We start from the raw sequence: 20,014 nt of genomic DNA on the forward strand, positions 1-20,014 counted from the left end.
TATACCAATTAGCCATTTTCCCGTTTTCCCCGTCACGCGTGCCAACCGCGAAACCACACACCTGGATCTTCACCGGAGTTGAGGCTGTCTCCGGCCGTAATTTATATTCACACCGTACACGTTACTTACAACTTCTTCCTTAATATTTATTAGTAAAGGTACACCCCACGCGGGCTGGGAACTTAATTAAGACGTCGCCTGAAGAACCGAATTAAGTTTCACATAACCCTCGGGAAGGGCCGGGCGAGAATAACAGTCGTAACTGTCATAAGTTAATGTTGTAGCGGTGACACCTACTGCCGTGAGTTATTTTTCTGGCATTAGGTAAGTATGATAATCGTGTTTATATAGCCTCGTCCGTTTTGATATCCAAAAACTTGAAACATAAGGGATTAAACACAAAATAAAGTACATTTTAAGTAATTTTAAACATTTCTCCAGATACGGTAGACAATTATAGCTTTTGAATTTTTATGAAAGACTTTAAAAATTCTCTTCGTACCTGCGTCTCAACTCGGTAGCTAGTTTCTTTATTTTTATTTTTATTAAAGTTATTATTACTTGAAACCTACCAAATACATTGCGTCCGTTTGGTTGGTCAGATATTCTGGACATTTCGCTCAGGCAACAGAGACTTGTTTCAAACTCAGAAACTATTTAGCTCATGTTTTGATATCTGTGGTTCATACTGGGACGTAATTAATTATTGTAAAAGAGGCGCACAATTATACTTACTATACAAGCATCTCTCGGCAACCTGTCAAGTCAACGCATGTGCAAATGTTTAACGCTTTCGCATGCGCGTCAGGGTATTACTTCAAATCAACGCGTGATTAAAATGCAAATTCGCGCTCACTGCAGCCACTGACCGTTGCCGGGCAATTATATGATTATCAAGTACGAGGCAAGGGCGTAAAGCGCAACACCTTATCTAGGAGCGTAATGTGTGAGGCGGCTATCGGCTTGCATATCACACCTCGCGCCATTGGGAGACGTGTAATTATGGAGCGTCAGTGTTAAAATCTACTCGACACGTAAACGCACGTCATAAATGTAGTCAATGTTTTGTGGGAAACGAAGTACAAAATTGTGTCCTATTTTTAGGTCACACATTTATATTACATACTTATTAAACGAGCAATTCTTGTATATTTATTTATATATTTCGGGAATCTCGGAAACTCTATTTCGATGAAATTTGCTATATGAGTGTCTTCGGGGGCGAAAAATCGATCTACCTAGGTCTTATCTCTGGGAGAACGCGCGCTTTAGAATTTTTATATATGTTTCCGAGCAAAGCTCGGTCTCCCAGATATTAATAATGTTACATAGTACGGTTTGGAATTTTATAGATGTATGTTTTTCCGTTTTAATTAATCAGTTAGTCCTTTATCGCCATACTCGAATAAATCAAATCTGTGTATGCTAGGACTGCATCAAACGTTTTAAAATCCCTTGTTTTCCAAATATTTTGTATAAATTAGGTTTAAAAATAACTAAGTAAGTAGATTGTCAAGTTCGCGCGAGTCGAAGCATGGGGTGCGCGCGGCGTCTATTTCTGAACGGGCATAGTAGTTGCTCCATTATTTCTATTCATTTTGTTCAGTGACATTTACCAAACGTAGGTAATATTCATTAAACTAAATCGTTCGGAAAACTCGGATGCACGGCAAGAATGTTAAACGCTTTTCAATTGTAAATGTAGGTATTAGGTATGTCTTGAACTCAGTCGTGCAGAAGGAATTATATTTCTTATCAGAAAACGATTCCGACGAATTGAGAACTTCTTCCTTTTTTTGAAGTCGGTTATAAACGGAGAAAACTGGAGCTTATGTGATGACCTGATGACGTTAATAAGGGGTTTTATGTTTCGTGTAGGCTTCTTTTTTTATTGTTAGCTCAAGAATTAAGGTAAATGTCGAGCTGGTCGATGTGTATTGATTGCTACAACCATTTACCTACTCGTTAAGACAACAATGTAATTCAATTTTATATAATTTTCAACTAATTAACATTGTAATAAAATAACACATTGTCGTCTCTCTGTTAATATTGACTTCCTTTCACAGTATTTACGATAGCCCTTTTAGGTCCGTCGCGCGGGTGTGTGCGTGTCACCGACACTAAGTGTCGGTCATGTCAACGTTGTCATGATTCATGACAACGTTGTATTTTCCTTGGGGTTATAACAATGGCTTAGGGCAGTGATACAGGATACTGTCTGGAAAATATCGAAATATTTTGGTGTACCTACTTTCTTTTTTATTACTATACTCAAAATAAAACAATTAAATATTAGACTTTCACAAACGTAAGTTCAAAAGTAGTGTGTAAAGCCAGAGAGTAGTAAAGATTCTACACCGTCAACCTCCATACACCACTGCATTCCTCGCGTGCCTTTTTTATATTTTTCCATTTTAGTTTTATACGCAAAAAGCGGTCGCTGTCTTATTTAACCCTTTAACCGCCAGAGTCTGATATATAAGACATTACATATCCAGCTCATTTCGCCACAGTCTGATAAATAAGACAAAGATCTGATTTGGTTTATACAGCACATTTATAACTTCCGTAACTATGCCAACCTTACTCTGCGTGGTACAATTACTGTCGGTGGCGATACGAGCACGCTCGATCAAAAATTGCTGGCGGTTAAAAGATTAAATGATTTCATCTAGTCTTAAAATGTTAAACCTTTTCTAATGACTCAGCTTTACTTATGCGTTAAATCTACTTTTGTGACTATAACTGGGGTCAGTCAAGTCCAATAGAATTTCGAAATATAAATAGTAGATGTGTGCCAGGTTTTATACGCAAATAATTATAATAGGAGAAAAATAATATACAGTGTGTGGCCTACAACACGGGTGAAAAATTAAAACGTAGATTCTACTCCTCAAACAAGACAATGTTTGTTCAGCGACTTTTAAAAATAACTTGTGGTTTGTATTTTAAAACACTTTAAAATTTATTCGAACACGCAATGTATTACGAAATTGATTATGCCTGTACGGTGACAAGGCTGACGGGCAATGTCAATTAGACGGAATTTAAAGTACATTGAAAATATTATTTAGTTTGTTTGAAAAAGGGACAATTTTAAGACTACATCATTTCAAAAAGTTGTTGAACAAAAGTTTTATTGTTTGAGGAGTAGAATCTACGTTTTAATTATTCACCCGTGTTGTAGGCCACACACTGTATAATGACATCCACAACATTGACGATTCTCGCGGCGACGGCGAGTTATGGGAGTTATCATGCAGCAGTCTTCATTATTAACTAGACTCTATTGAAGACAATACAGGTTCATGTTCTGACCTTCAACCCTTCATATCATTATTATTTTGTAATGTAATGAAACGGATACTAAGTATGTACTTAATTTAGCTTTACCTATTTTTTTTCTATTTTTTCAAAAATTGATATATCTATTTAATGACTCCTTGACTAAATTTAAACATCAAGTTCTTTTGGTTTTAAATGAACAAACGAATTAAAGACACTATTTACAAGTGTAAATAGTGTATTATGTGTGTAATTAAAGTTAATTGCGTATTTAATGTATAAAAATAGTTATATCTCATTAATTTAAGCCCTTGTCCTAATTTGACTGTTGTTCTTAATTTTTAAAATCTAGTTATCCTGAATTTTGTTTTTCTTGAATGAGCTAGTAAGTGGTGGCAACTGTATTGGTTTATGAATGATGTATAGACATTAGTTATAAGAAACATGTACCGTTTGTGCCCAAATAAACATTAAAACAAAACATTACCCAAGCTGGTAATTCTTCCCTACACTCTTTTAAGAAAGTGTAACGTGACAGACCATTACTATGATGTCTACTATTCATGAGGATATATCAGAAAATATTTTTAAGCAATTGGATTCCCATCCTTGCCTTATTGGTATTGACGTCGGGGACAATAGTGCAGGGTCACGTGGGTCCGGCTTACGACTCGCAGGCGATTGACCGCGTGCTGCGATACAGATAATCAGAGTCACGACTCGGCCAAACGGTAAAGCGTATTCTGATCTATAATTTCATATCGCTCGCTTTGTAGGTACCTACCTACTTAGGTATCTTGAAAGTCGCATGAAATAACCGATATTTGTAAATTATATCCCACCAAAAACATTTTCATGTAAAATGTTGCCAAGACGAAACCATAAGGCTCGCACTGACAAAAAGTTATCAGATCTCTTGTAGAGCCAAGCTTCTAACTCTACGAGTACAAGCCCTAACTTCACAAACTCTACACCTTAGTTAAAATATGTGGCTTGACCGTTTCGCTACTGTCACATGGACGTAAGGTGAAAAATGTATTCACTATTCATTATTTTTTATAATACAATAGTTCTTGGAGTAACGAAACGGCCAAGCCACATATTTTGACTAAGGTGTAGAGTTTGTGAAGTTAGGGCTTGTACTCGTAGAGTTAGAAGCTTGGCTCTACAAGAGATCTGATAACTTTTTGTCAGTGCGAGCCTTATGGTTTCGTCTTGGCAACATTTTACATGAAAATGTTTTTGGTGGGATTTCACTTCTTTTTGTAAGTTGCTTCCATCCCCTAATTTAAAGGGTTGCGCGTGTGATTTAAGGACCTACTATTAAAAATCCTGAAATACGTACCTCGGGGCATCTTTTATACAATCTGCTTTTTACTGATTCCCCATACAATATTCAACCCTCTTTTTCCCCTAACGCCCTTTTCCACCCCCTTTTCACCCTTACGGGGTGATTTTGGGGTTGAAAACTATTCTATGCCATTCCCCATTACAAAAACTATCTACATACCAAATTTCAACTAAATCGGTTCAGCGGTTATTGATTTCCCATACAAAATTCCACCCCCCTTTTCCGCCCCTTAGGGACAAAAAATTTCAAGTTTTTGAATTTTTTTGTTGATTGTGTACTAATATTATCTTACATACCAAATTTCAGCTTCCTAGGACTTCAGGAAGTACCCTAGAGGTTTTGATGATCAACAGTGAGTGAGTGAGTCAGTGACGAAATCGGGGTTTTTTAGTTATGAATAAAATCTTAAGTATAAGAGCTATGCAATTGAATTTTTTTATGTTTAATAAGTCCACTATTGACATCATATCCCGAGAATTTTGTTTATCTGGTATAATCCAAACCCAAGTTATGAGGGTTCAAAAAAACGACGAAGCGCTTCGAGAAAAGGTAGTAGTGCCCTTGCGCTTCGCTTTGCTCGTCTTGGCGGGGGCACTACCGTGCCCCCAGATAACTAATTAATTGCTATACTTTAGAACCTTTGCATGCTATATTTCTTCTCTATGAATTTTAATTCTTTGCTGAAATTAAAGCGCTTGTCTGTAATAAATTCATTTTCTTCGCCTGATATCATCGTTTTTTTGCAACACTGCGTAATTTTGTATTTATTCTAAAGGTAAAATTTAGAACCAACCCCTTTAAATTAATGAAAAACCTGAATTTAGTAATAATATAGATATTACAGCAAAATTAAGTTTTGTTCCTCTCATTATCCTGTACCATACTCGTTATTCCGGGGTCTAGCTCTCCGGCTAGTAGCAAGTCGTTCGCGTGGAGCGCCGAGCGTGCGTCAAACAGGGCTCTTGTAAGTCTTGTAACATGTTTTACTTTCGCTGGAGTTATTGTTGAGTTCCTTTGTTTGGAATATCCGAGAAAGTTTAATTGGAAATTAATCACCGCATAATATAAGAGTTCCTGCCGTCAAACCTGTAACGTACTAGGTATATGTTCAATGATCAATCGATTCCAGAAACATAAAGCGTCGATAATAACCCACTTTAGCTATTTTACTTTCACGCAAACTTACAGATACCTACATACCAAATAGATAAATTAAATTCCTGATCTAAGTATATATGACACGAATTTTTTTATTCCGACAATTATACGGTAAATTTGTAAAGCATGGCTTCAAAGTACCCAATCGATTAGATACCTGTTAATCCAATGCCAGCATAAAAAAACAACCGACTCTAATTTATTTCTCAAGTAAAATACAGGTCTAATATTGACAAGGTGGACGATTCTGCGGGCGGCAGATATTTCAGCTCACCAATATCAACCCTGAGTCCTTGTGTTAAAATGTTTGTACCTACATTGTATGAAAATCGCCAGTTTAGTAGCGTGTTCTTCTGGGGTCACAGGCGAAAGCATATCATATGGCGTTGTGTTAAGGTACCGGTGGGATGCACGGACCCGTTTTGTACGCATAAGCGGGGGCGGCAGTGTGTACTCACGCACAGATCGATAGGGCCCGGCAGAGCCTCCGCGTGAAAATTGCAAAGCGTTGCAGGAAGCGTTTCATGTTGTATAGAATATCTAGAAGGGGATAGATAGGGAGGCATACACTTCAAAGTTTTAATGATCATAGCAGCTGCACCGACAGTCCGACACCCATTTATTTTACTACTTTAATGGATAAATAATAAGGTTATTGTACTTACATTAATTCAAGTAGGTAATACTAAATAGTAACTTAAAATTAAAACGTAAGGTACCTACAAAACTAAACTAACATTCAAATAAACCTACTTAAAAATTAAACAACAATAGAAAAAATACCCACCTATGAAAGGTCCCCCAAGTCTGTGCCCTGCGGAAGGGTGCCCATGAGGCTGGCTACATTACCCCGCTGGGTGGCTATGCCTATTCGTTGACCTAGGAATGAGCCAGCCCTAGGGTCACCCGAGGTCTCAAGTAATTTTTTATTTATTTCCTGGATGTAATTTTTTACATTTTGCATGTAAATTTAAGTTTTGGATGTAAATCGTTTTTAGTTCGTATTATTACTACCTACTTAAACACTCTAATACTATTTTAATTATATCCTCGATATGAATATCCTTGTGTACAAAATATAATATGTAGGTATATATATGTTAAGTCAACCAAGTTTATCACAGACGACTAGGTAATCGATTGAACTTTATTCCCACCGGCTTGCTTAGTTTGGGACATTGGCCTGGTTCCGGAAATTCATAAGTTTATCAGTTTTATAAATTAAAGTGTATTGCCTATGTCGGACGAGTAAAGTCATTTCTAGTGACGTTATTGCTAGGTTTTGCTATTCGTCAGTCAGGTGGGGAAGGATGGGGTATATAGTTTACGAATATCCACCCATTTTACCAATCCCAGGGACCCCTATAGATTTATTCTGCTTGGTTTATTTTTCTTTTTTTCTCTTTTGTTGTTTCCTTCTTATTTTATAAAGACTAACATTAAACTCATATATTTGTAGGTAATAAAATGCTATTGGAATCTTTTGTTGTTGGACGTCACAATTTAGGTAGAATTTTATAAATTATGCGTGTAAAAAGCAAGAAGAACTAGAAATTTAAACGTAATGATATGGCTAGAAAATACATGGAGCGACGATTTTCAAAATCGCAACGAACTACAATTCCGGCCAGTTTTAAAGTTCCCGAACAGTGCGAGTTTTACAACAAAGCCACGCCATTTGTCCAGAGGACGTTGTTGTTTGTGGCGGACGAGCACTCCGGCCCTAAGCCCAGCGCTAGAGAGACAACCGAGCTCGAAATACAGAATGCCACTGAGTCGAACGCGTCCACTTCTAAAGCGGCGGAGGAACAAGAAAAATCGCCTAAGAAGAGCTCATTTTTCTTCTCCCCTTCAAAAAGTTGCAAGATTCACGGCCGTAGTTTTTTCCGGCTTCAGACGAGCCCCAAGAAGTCGAAAGCGGAGGCGCCGAGCGACGCAGTTAGCAACGCGGGGGCCGCGGCCGGGGGGCTTATCAGCTACGCCCCTGGCTGGTCTCTCAAGGGTGAACATCTCATGAAATGGCAAGCTTCCGGGAAGACCACCGTCGAGGTAATGATTATTGCTTTTTAATGGATCAGATTAAGACTGTAATGTTATCAAAACAAACAGAATAACTTACTTAACCTTTTCGACGCCGTGTCAAACACAAAAGCTGTCACGCTGACACCACGTCATCGAAGTGTCAAAACTGAAACTGAACTTTATGTATATGCACGTAGGTCTATGTTGCTCTGTGGTCTGTGACCGATTAATCGGTCTTTGGCGTTGAACCTACGGTGCGGATATATCGGTCATTGGCGTCCAAAAGGTTAAGCACAAAACAAAGCAGGCTGCGGTTGTGTAGCTCAATGTTTTGACTAAAACTGTGTTAAGAAGAGGAATGCAAACGTTATTTATTGTATAGTAACTTTCTCTTTATAGTAGTGCCTTGCCACCTTTCAGAATTAAATATTTGCAACAATATTCGGGAAAGAAGCAAGGGATATTATGCGATAAGTAAGTGGTTGTTTCTCAAGAATAAAATGAAAATTTCAATCTAAGCGCACCCCCAGGTGACGGGGTGGTTCGCTGCACTGAGTACTCGTATCTTTACGCAGTTATACAAGCACAACATGGAATTGACTTACAAATTTATCTGGTTTTGATGCTTTCACTGCAAATTAGAATTAAACATTCTAAACTTAAAATAAAATTTTATGCTTTCCTTTCTGCTTTCTTAGACATGTAATTGAGATTCTGTTTTTCTATCTTTCTGTCAGTGTATCTATTTGATATTTTTCCCAAATTTAAATAACTCACACACACTCACTGCAAGTACCAATGTTATCCTGCTGAAATCTTAAAGATACATTGTACAGAATATACAAGATTTCTAATTCTTTCAAAATTTATAAAATTGATCTATCCATGGGCAATAATAAGTTTGCCTTTAGACTACTTACTAATTTTATTTTAGTTTTAATATGTATTTTTGTACAATATAGAGCTTATTACTACTACTAAATAAATATACCTAACCACGTAAAAGTATCAAAACTACCTGTCGACTGTATATCACAGTGGTTAATTGATCGTGGCTTTCAACGGTCCCGTCCCGACCTGGCCGCAATAATATGATGCGAATTATCTGGCTCGCCGCGCGCGACTTTTCCTGCTATTTCCTACTTCCCGCTCGCCTAGCGGAAAAGTGTCCAGGAATATAATATGCTCGACACGTTATCTGAGTAATGTGAGGCTAATGTCGCGTTAACGCTGCTGTTTAAACCTCTTTATGTACGCATTTTTGTGGTTCGATAGGAAGACCAGGAACTATGTATATGTGTCGCAGTACGATAGATAAAGCCGTTATATATATTCCTAGTAAGATAGTAATACCTTACTAGGAATATAACTATATTATATTCCTAGTAAGATAGTAATGAATCACTTTCGTATAACTATGTTACGACATATAATTATATCCCTAGGGTTATAACTATACAATTACGGTTTTATCTATCGTACTGCGACATATGTATATGGGAGAAGCACAACAGACGGCACAACGCGCCATTACAGTAAGGATTTGCGAGTAAATATAATTTATTATACTTATAAAAATAACAAAAGTAAATTTATAAAATTCCCATTCAAAATGTATAATAAGTTTTTGGCAAAAATTTCATTTTTGGTATACGCTTTTATCGCTGACTTTTTCTTATGATAGACAACTAATACTCATCGAGACAATTCTAAAAACCCCTAACACAATTAGGTTGCGTTGTTTCATCACAGAGTTCCTATGGCCACCTCCTGTCACTATTGCATTGTCACCCGATTTACATGTGTATGCAAAATTTCAGCTCAATTGCAAACCGGGAAGTGGATCAAATTTAACTTGCAAGATTCCATTACATAGTTAGTTACATACAGGTCGACCTAATAAAAGCGTGTTAAAAAAATAACAGCGGCATCCCCTAATTACAAAATTGACTGTAACTTATTAAAATCGGTCAATCCGTTTTGGACATATTACGGCAGTGGGGATAAAATACATAAAAAAGCCAAAAAGCTTTACTCGTATGAACTGTTTTCAGCTATAAGTGGGAACTGAAGAATTCTGCATTAATAAATTAGTTACAGAAGTACAGAATTCTTCAGTTACATTTCCTTCTCTTCATAGCTAAATTATTTATTATTTTTAAAATTGCAAAATATGTACGTAAGCACTTAGCTTAACCTTTTGGACGCCAATGACCGATATATCCGCACCGTAGGTTCAACGCCAAATACCGATTAATCGGTCACATATCACAGAGCAACATAGACTTACGTGCATATGCATAAAGTTCAATTTCAGTTTTGACACTTCGGTGATGTGGCGTCAGTGTGACAGTGTTTGACACGGCGTTGAAAAGGTTAACTTGCTCCACAGGCTGACAAACCTTAGAATTACGGAGCGCCATAATCGCCCAGCGACTAAGCTCCTAAAATAATGAATTAAAAAAACCTTAGAATAATAATAATATATTGTCAATTTGCTTACAATATTTATAAAATTAAAGATAATTTAAGTGGACACCTGCTAAAGCTGGTCGTAAATCTATCTAAGTAGTAACCGTTTTCAAGCGGTTACATATTAGACGTCTGTTGTCAGCAGACACTGGGCACTCGTGTACCTGCACACGCGAGGGGTTTATTACCTACTACACAATGTTGTCCCCAGTCCCCACTGCCCCCGGGTTCCGAATCTGAATATGTATGAGGTCGGAATCAAACCCGCACCAGTTTGACGCCTGTCACGCCAACCGGTCCTAAATACACTCCGTTAAGAGGTTAGCGGACGGCGATTTATCCATACAAACGTCACTGTTTTTCGTCCTTCATAGTGACATCATGGAAAGTTCGTTCATATATTTCCAATTGGTAGGATTTTTTCGATATTTTACCTTTTAATAACAACAACGTTTTAATATAGGTACATTTGGTGGTTCACTGCCCTCTTAAGTGAAGTCATTATTATTATTAAAAGTTTACTGAAATAAGATATTTTGCGTACAAGGGTTAATTTAGTGAGCAGTTCGTTTTATTCGAAATTTACTGTTTGGTACCGAGACCACGTCGTTTATTAGCGCTGATGACCACTCCATAACTTTATTGGGCACTATACTTATACTGAGTCGAATTACGATCGTATTTTGTACTTTATATTATTGGATAAACAATAAGCAATTTTTGCGATTGTGTGATTGGTCCCAAGATAAAAATTGAAGGGATGTTTACAAAAACAACATAACTGCTTAGAGCGGTTGACACTTTTTTAAGAACATTGTTAATCGTTTCAGGTGTCAACCAGTGTAGTCAGTTATGTTGCATGGTCTAATAAAACATGGTCTTCTCTTCCCAGAGTGTCACTTGCCTACGTCACAATAACATTGCCACTTTATTTCAACATAACATGTTACATGGGTACATTATATCTATGGTTAATAAGTTAATTTATTTCTTTATAATTTAATAATTTTCATTTATATGTATTTTATCTTAAATTTTACAATAACACGTCATTTTTAATTATTCGTTAGCAATATCTTCCGATTTACGAAAGAAATTTCAGACGTTCGGGTAATTCTGTTTACACTACTGGCAACACAGGATAGCGCTGTCACATTTGACAATCCGCCATTTTGTCCCTGACCGACCGTCCTTGTCGAACGCGTGTTAATTGTTATTTCCTTCTCGCTCAGTGTCAGCAGTCGCAGTGTTTTCCAAACTTTTCACGTCGTAAGCTTCGTAATTAATGTTTTGTTACGAAAATGGTTGGCTGCTCTATTCGGAACTGTAAGAGTAGGAGTGAAAAGTGCAGTATAGATTTGTTTTATTTTACTATGTTTCTACATGAATAACTTAAAATTAATGCCGTTAAAATAATTTTCACTGTTGGTTAAAATTCTCCCACATTTTAAAGTTTGAGAACCTGTAAACAGCATGATGACGTAGGCAAGTGCCAGTTAGGTCATTCGCGAATCTCGGAAGAGAGTACCAGGCGGAGTATATTATTATACCATGGTTATGTTGTTTTTTGTAAACATCCCTTCAATTATTCAATATGACCTACACATTCACATCATAGACTATGGCTTACTTTTTAAGATTGTAAATAGATTATGTCTGGATTCAAATTTAGTACCAAATTATCCATCGTGGGTTACTGCTTAGGTACTGAATACTGATGTTCTATCTATTTCGCACCCCCCATACGAAACGTCTATTTCCGTTTCCTTCATTAGTGAAGTTTACTCATCTCGACGAGGGAAAGAAATAACATTTATATAGAGTTAACAGCCTCCCCTAATAATAGTGGTTGTCGTATTGTGCCTTTGCATCAGCCATGCACCCTTCCCGGCCTGGTCTAGTGGTGCGCTAATATTATAGACGAGTAATAAGCGGATTGCTTGTGGATTGAAATTTATTATTGCCATTATATCAGGTATACTTACTTCCTAACGTGAGATTAGGGGCCGTAAACACATTGTAAGATTAATATTTGATTTTGCAAGGTAAATTTGGTTATTTCTATTCTTTTATTACGTAGGTAAGTACTTGGAAATATTCATTAAAATAAGTCTTGCAGTTTTCTATAAAATAAATGCCTACGTACATTTTAGAAATAGTAAATAATATCCAAAGGTTGTCACTATTTTAGATTTTTGAAAGGTGCCCGAATGAAACTTAAGTGCTCTTAATTTCTACCATAAACATTTTCTATACTTATAAATACGCGAATAAGATATAACTACCTAGGTAATTATTATATATGAGCTGCTTATTATTACGAATAGTGAGGGGGAAAAGAGGAGGGAAGAAGATAAACTGTCTGCCCCTGACAGCATTTTGACGAGCACTTACAAAATCACTCAATTTAACCGAATTGCTTTTAAATCAAAGTTTAATTAAAATTGACATCATGTCCAATGGTTTTAAAAGAAGAATATATTACTTGCCAGTGTAGCGTGAAGGTGTTGGACTAATGAAAATATAAATTAAAGTACTATTATGAATATTTATTAGAAAGTGGAGTAATAGTCAAATGGCGCAGCACTATTTGTTTTCGTCCAATTACGGTTATGATGGTCATATTTGTCTATGTGATAGCGTATGAAAATATACCTATGTCTCTTTCAATCACGTGGTTTTAAAATTGAAACTTATTTTGTCACGTGGATAAAGCCATCCATAATACGCTGGAGCGGGATTGCCCGAATACAATAATAACTACATATTCCTAAGTAGGATAATTACCGTCAGTCTTTTACATTATGTTCTGCGACCTATGACATTGTTTGTAAAAAGCTTTGCGGCTCATTGATGAGACATTAGTCGTACTTCTTACTATAAAAAATCATTTAATTTAGACCACGTGATCCAAATTTTTGTTAGTACACTAACAAATAAAACTTACACGTTTACAAACTACTTATAAATATATATAAAACACTTAAGATTTAAAAATTACGTAAAAATTAACATTAATGACTGGGAGCATAGAGGAACAAGAGACAGGATGGGTTATTTAGCCCTGCCTATTTTTTTTTTTATTTATTTATTTAAACTTTATTGCACGATAAAATTTGTACAAATACCTATCCTACCCAGTATTTTGTGAGGCGGCAGTCCAGACGTTCGGACAACTATAGTATTAGATACATTTTTATGGCGTACCTAATCGTCGAAACCCATTGACGGGGTTGGATTAAAACGTACTTACTGATTTTATGTTATCATCAAGTACGCAGTTTTAGTTTGCTTTTCAACCGTAAAGTTACACTGATTAAGGTTCGTACAAATCTGACCAGACACGCCATGACCGAAATAATGCCACGTCGCATTTATAGGGGGAACAAAGGAGACTTTGTTATTATTGCATTAACGCAAACAAACGGGCGAATGGAAATAATGTTATGTTTTCCCATTGTATGCTTAACCTCCTGACGACCGGCGTTGCTACTCGTAGTAGGTACACATTTAAGCCCCAGTTTCAGATTTGACTCTTCGTCAATATGACAGAGTTAATTTTAAACTGGCAAATTTTGATACCAAGTTAGGAGGATGATATAGAGCTGCAGAAACCCTTTTTAAACATAAAATATATACCAACATTACCAACCCATTTTAATGTTCTATTTTTTGTGTGTGTTTTAAAATGTTTGTTGGTGCACACAAATGAATGCGGAATGTTCCTACTTACACCTGGCCTTAGGAAATGATCAGAAATGTTTCTTAGAAAGATCTTAGGTCTTAGAAAGACTACTCATCAAAGTGCAGTTGAAATTTAATTTGGATTCATTTAGAATTTTGATTTTCTATAATATTAACCTCGCATACTGTTACATCACTATTACCTATTTACGAGTACTTGTAATGATTGTATTAACGGTTATGAATTAAAAATAGTGCTTAAGAGGTCAGTATATACAGTATGCTATCCTGTACAAAACAGGGCCTTTGAAAATAATATTTTTCTGACTCATACTTACACAGGTGTCAAATTGATAGCTTTTGGGGTCTCCGGTGTGATTTACTTCATCTAGGCCAGAGTTGCAAGCCTGTGTTATTTATTATGTAAAATTTCAATGATCTCATATAATTTAATTAATACTTTTTCTATGTTGCTTAACGTACCTATTACCTTACCTATACCTAAACAACTTTGGTATTGTCACCGTCGCTCCAGCGTCGTTTTTGTTTTGGTCGTCGCGTCCATGGATATAATATCAGGAGCGCAGCACACTCTCTATTAACAATAATTTCGTTAGCAGTTCGAATAAATCTAAATTAACGCGCGACGATTCGACGGGCGAACGTTTAATTGACGCGCCCGAGTTACTGGACCGTACTGTAACGCGATACGACCGTGTGCCATGTGACTAGTTAATTAACAATTTGCATTAATCGCCAGCATTTGTGGATACTAGCAAGATATGTAATAGATATCATTGATACTTGCATAATGACACTGATTGAAACCAACCAACTTTATCCCCCTATTCCTACGCGAAGAGCCCTGAGCACGTCATGAGTAGTAGTGTCCATAACAGCAGTAGCTAATGGCATTCAAAAGGTTTGGATTCGAAGCCATTCGCCAAAAATGCTTAAACATTCCTTATTTCTTACAAAAAGACAAATTATAAAATTATTATAAATTATTGATTCCCATTAAAAATTCCACCCCCCTTTTTACACCCTTACCAGATGATTTCTGAGATTAAAACTATCCTATGTAAATCTCGGTGGCTCCACTTCTTAAATCCATCCTTGGGTCCTAAGGACCAATTCTGCCAAAGGAAATCTTTTGTTCATGCAACGCCGTCGATTAGGGCCCCCACTCTCGACTAATTTTATTCTTATGTGCCTGTTGTTTATGTAAGTCCAAAGTCCTAAATTAATAAATTTGAATTAGGTTGATAAGGTAATATCTATACTTACTACTTGTTCTATACGAGTACTTTTTTGCGCATTTTGGAAATTTTTGAATTGTTTATAATAGGTATAACTGTTCTCTCATTGTATCATAGCGTGGCAGAAGATCGCATAGGACGATATATTCCTAAGCCGAAATTACTTCTTCTATCCGATTTTCATGGTGCTGATTTGTTGTTACCTTTATCGAGGATCAGACGTAACGATTATGATTTTACAGCGGACATCATAAAGTACGGAACAACTGAACGTGTCTTACAAGGTGTAAAGGAAAAAATTGCTAACTTTACAAAAAGTGATTGTCTGGTCATTATGTGTGGAGGAAGTGATCACAATATTAACTCCGTAAATAAAGTTGTCAGAATCCTGGAAGAGACGGTTAATGTTGCCAGTCACACCAATGTAATGATTTGTGACATACCTTATAGTATTAATAAGTACGCTGACAATTATAATAGTTATATAGGTAAAATTAATTTTGCTCTGCATAAGAAATTTGCTAATGCCGACTCTAATGTTTGGCTTCAACCAAACAGTATTTATCTAGGAACTACTGACTATAAATTAAATGGTAATGAACTTAATTTTAGAGGCAAATATAAACTAGCACAATGTATAAATAACGTGTTAAAGAGCGTAAACGAAGCATTTTATAATAAGGGTTCTTTTTTATAGATAATGTCACTAGCTGCAGAGCTAGACAACCCAAGCTTGGTAAAACTATAAGTGAAGACCTTGTAACTTATAAACATATACATGTGTTACATCAGAACATAAATGGCATAATTAATAAAGCTGACGCATTAAGCGTCCATTTAGAGAATTTACTCGAATCCGGTAAGCCAATAGACGTCCTTTGTATTACAGAACATAACATGAAATTAGACGATGACATTCATTTGGCGATAGCGAATTACAATCTAGCCGCTCACTTTTCAAGGAATAATAGAAATGGCGGGTCTTGCATATTAGTCAAGAACATTCATAAATATAATATTTTACCAGAAATCGCTGGCTTATCCATTCCTAATATAATTGAATGCTGCGCTGTTGAGCTGACGGATCACAAAATCATTATTGTTACTATCTATAGAGTACCTAAGAATGATAGCACGAACGAAAACGATGCTATTCCAAAAAAATGTGGTCGGAATGGCCCCAAGAATATATATTAAAATACCACAAGACATACAATTACTAGAGCTCAATCAGTTTAAAAAAGCCTTGAAACTGCTACTGATTCGAAAGAGTTACTACTCAATAAAAGATTTTTTAGATGATAAGGACTTGTAAATAATTTATGTAAATACCCATTATATTTTGACATGCATGCTCTCAAAATTTGTATGCCGTAAGGCGCCACATAGTGAAACTGACTGAACTGTAACACCCTATTACCTATGTTGCATACAAATAAATAATTTTGTATTTTTTTGTATTTTGTATCATTGGTAGGTACTGACAAAGCGTTCCGTTTTCCTATTCTTTACAATGCTTAATTTATTTTTCATTTCATTCAATTTACAAGCAACAAAGACTGTATAATCGAGTTGCAGCAATCACAAAGCTATAAATCAAAATAATACGATGCGTTAGAAACAATTAAGGGTCTAAACGGGTGAGGCGGGAAGTGGCGCGTTTTGTACGAAAGTGTCGTATTTTAATTAAATTAATGCATTAGAATTTATGAGCTGGGAAATTGGGAATTAACGCACACCTTCCTAGATCGTTGTTATCGCTAATTTACTAACTGTTGCCAAGATTTTAATCAACAAAAACGGGAACAATGCAAGTATAAAAAGTAAATAGATTAAAAACTAGGAATCCTTTCATTCCATTCACAGCTCAGACTGAAATTCACTGCAGTTTTATTTGATCAACGAATAATGCTCTGGCATTTTTACTTCCATTTTCAGTCCTTTCTTTGTTACTGTCTCCTCTACTCCTTTATGCCCTATTAGTGTTTAACAAAGAGTTCGAGTTTCACGAACTGTAGGCTTTACTCAGCCATCTTTCGGTCTTTGGTTGCCTTCGGCCCGCGTACGTATGTCTCCCAAATGTCAGCAATATCATTAAGTATCTCGTGTACAGGACATATTTAACAATAATTAAATATCCTCAAGGTAGATGTGGAAACGTAAGCGGCGAGTTGGCTATATGTTTGAAGTCTAGTCCAGCTCGGTGTACCCCTTACATTTCATTAAAGTGTCAAATGGTCATCTACGTGTTGACTTCGGCTCCGCGCACGCCTCCCAAAGGTCCGAAACACCATTGGTCCGTGATGGGAAAGCCATCTTCAAAAAAATATGATGTTTGCGAGTGTGACATTGAATTTTTACTCGTCTTACCATGACATTTTAGGATAAATGCCCAGTTCAGATTCAAAGCACGGTAGGCAACGGTAAGCCAATTAAACTGGCTTAAAACGTAATGAACCGTTAATGACACGCGCGGAGCATACAAACGTAAGCGAACCTTAGTCCAGTCAACCAAGTCCAAGTGCCCCATGTACCTAAATACTTCCATGACTCTTAAGGTGCAATTTTTTTGGAGTGAAAACTTCTTTATTGGCGCTGTGCACTTTTTGAAGTGGGGAAAAAATGTTAAACTCGAGACAGCGTAAGGCGTAAGGCGTAACCCTCTCTTTCTACCGCGCGGCGAAACTGTATGCCTGAGCCAGCTGTTTCGTTTTTATTCACCAAAGAACTTTAGTCATAACGTATCATAATCAGGTCAATTATTTAAAACTGGACTTTTATATTAAGCAATAAAGCTCAATGTTCTAATCTTGTACGGGCTGAAATACGACGATCTCACAGTTACATTCTAACTTTATATGACTCCAATATAATTCAATTAAGCTACGTCTTGATGAAATCGCTTATAAAAGTGAACTCTAGTACTGCGGGCTCAGCACGGTTCCATTTTTATCGACTATCACTATGCCCGTCACTTTCACACTTAATACTTGTTAGAACGTGACAGGCATGGTGACAAACGATAAAAATGCGACCGTGCTACTAGGGCTGGTGAATAAAACTCAAAATATCATGACCAAATATATTTAAATGCGAGGTCTGCAAGGTAACTTTACAATTTCTATTCGAATTTAAACAATTAACGCTACAAATTTAAGCTCACTGGCCAGCAATTTCGGAACTAAAGTTTTTCAATAGAAAGGAGGATGGGTCAATTATACATAGTGCTGCAGACATTTTGGACTAGTCATTAAGTTTTCACTTCTGTCGGCACTCCCGGAGTGCAACCCGTTGTTTTTTTTTATCATTGTGGTGTAATATAGTCAACAACTGAACATTCAACGGTTTCACAGTTAGCCTAGTATTACAGTGTCTCCCTAACTAAATATATGTATCGAAGATCGGCTACGTCAGTTTATTATCTCTCATTCTGGGGTTTTTCTGGCTAAAATAAGTAATGCTCAAATGCCCACTGAATGAGCCTGACAATGCAAAACGTTTACAATGGTATTTTTTCCTCGGCAAATAGTTTTAGGTGGTCTTCGAAGACGCGTCCAGTATGAATAGGAATCAGAGCGTGCCAGAGTCGATGAAGAGTGACGGGGTCCGCGCTCCGGCGACAATATTGACAGTACCTACTTAAACAGCGGTCTTAACTTTGCTACTGTTGACAGTTTTATTAGCCTTCGTTTAGGATTATTGAAGCAAGTGTATAAGATAATAAAGCGTGGTTGAAGAAATCATTAAACAGTTAGTATACGGGTAGACAAAAGTAGTATCTTCTTTTCCTGAAACTTAACGAAACCGGAGTCTTAAATAAAATTAGGTAGGTATACCAACGAAATCCGCTCCTGGTTTTCATTAATCGGGGTAATGCATTTGTTGCACTTAATGGCTAACAATGAGAAAAATAAAAACCAATTAGAACCTAAACCTCTGTATGACATATATCATTATAACAGAGTTGTTACAAAATAAATGGTGTTGGTTATTTAACTATGTAGCTCACCCACATTTCTTTTCTGCAATACAAGGAAGTCCTTTTAAAACGAAACTAATGTTTATTTTATGTTAGCGTTTCCTGGATCATATTATCCGAGTCACCGTTCACGAAAGTTTACATTTCTGCCACGACATTTTCAGTCGAATACGGAAAATAAGTACTCTACTTAGTTGTGTGAAATATTAGGTATCCGAAGTTTTGTGAAGTTATAAACGTTACTAAACTTACCAAGTTCTAACTTATTACGTAAGTAGGTTATATACCTAATTTAAAGATAATATGTAATTGTTACAGTTTTTTTTAAGTATATAATATACACCTGTAGATGGCAGTGCGACAGAACAGTTAAATCAGGCTCGGGGTTGAGTCAGGCGGTGACTCACCGGCTGCTAGTCTGCTGACTAGTCTATTTAAGAGCTATCCTCGTTTTCGAAAGCGGCATCGGCAGTACAAATTTCTAGCGTCCACCATATTGTACCTATACCTACCTAAGATTATTTTTTAAATTAGTTTAATCTACATACAAACTTAATTAGTGGATCTATCTCGCAATAAGGTTTATAAGCTTAAAGATGTAAAAACAAAAAATAATTACTTACTTCGTTGAGTCATTATCACAGCGTTCTCACAATCAATGGTCTTAAGTGGCATGCCCTAATGGCACTAAGTTTTTTATGTCAATTTCCACGGTTTTTTACCATTTTCCAAATAACTAAACGACAGAAAACTAACTCTAACTACTGAACCTGCTCACAACATTTCACGAAAGTCGGTTGT

The 20,014-nt window shown here is 36.4% G+C and overlaps 2 protein-coding genes across 2 annotated transcripts in view; both read left to right on the forward strand.

The window, feature by feature from the left end:
- The window catches only part of LOC134661126 (protein sickie), a 231,065-nt gene that overhangs the window by 21,048 nt on the left and 190,003 nt on the right, over positions 1–20,014 (forward strand). The gene's annotated exons all lie outside the window — the stretch shown is intronic.
- Positions 7,263–7,909, forward strand: LOC134661122 (uncharacterized). The gene has a single exon (XM_063517072.1). The coding sequence runs from the start codon at positions 7,367–7,369 to the stop codon at positions 7,865–7,867; it is 501 nt and encodes a 166-aa protein (XP_063373142.1). The 5' UTR covers positions 7,263–7,366; the 3' UTR covers positions 7,868–7,909.

Source organism: Cydia amplana, chromosome Z (assembly GCF_948474715.1).
Source record: "Cydia amplana chromosome Z, ilCydAmpl1.1, whole genome shotgun sequence".
In the NCBI taxonomy this organism is placed as follows: Eukaryota; Metazoa; Arthropoda; class Insecta; order Lepidoptera; family Tortricidae; genus Cydia; species Cydia amplana.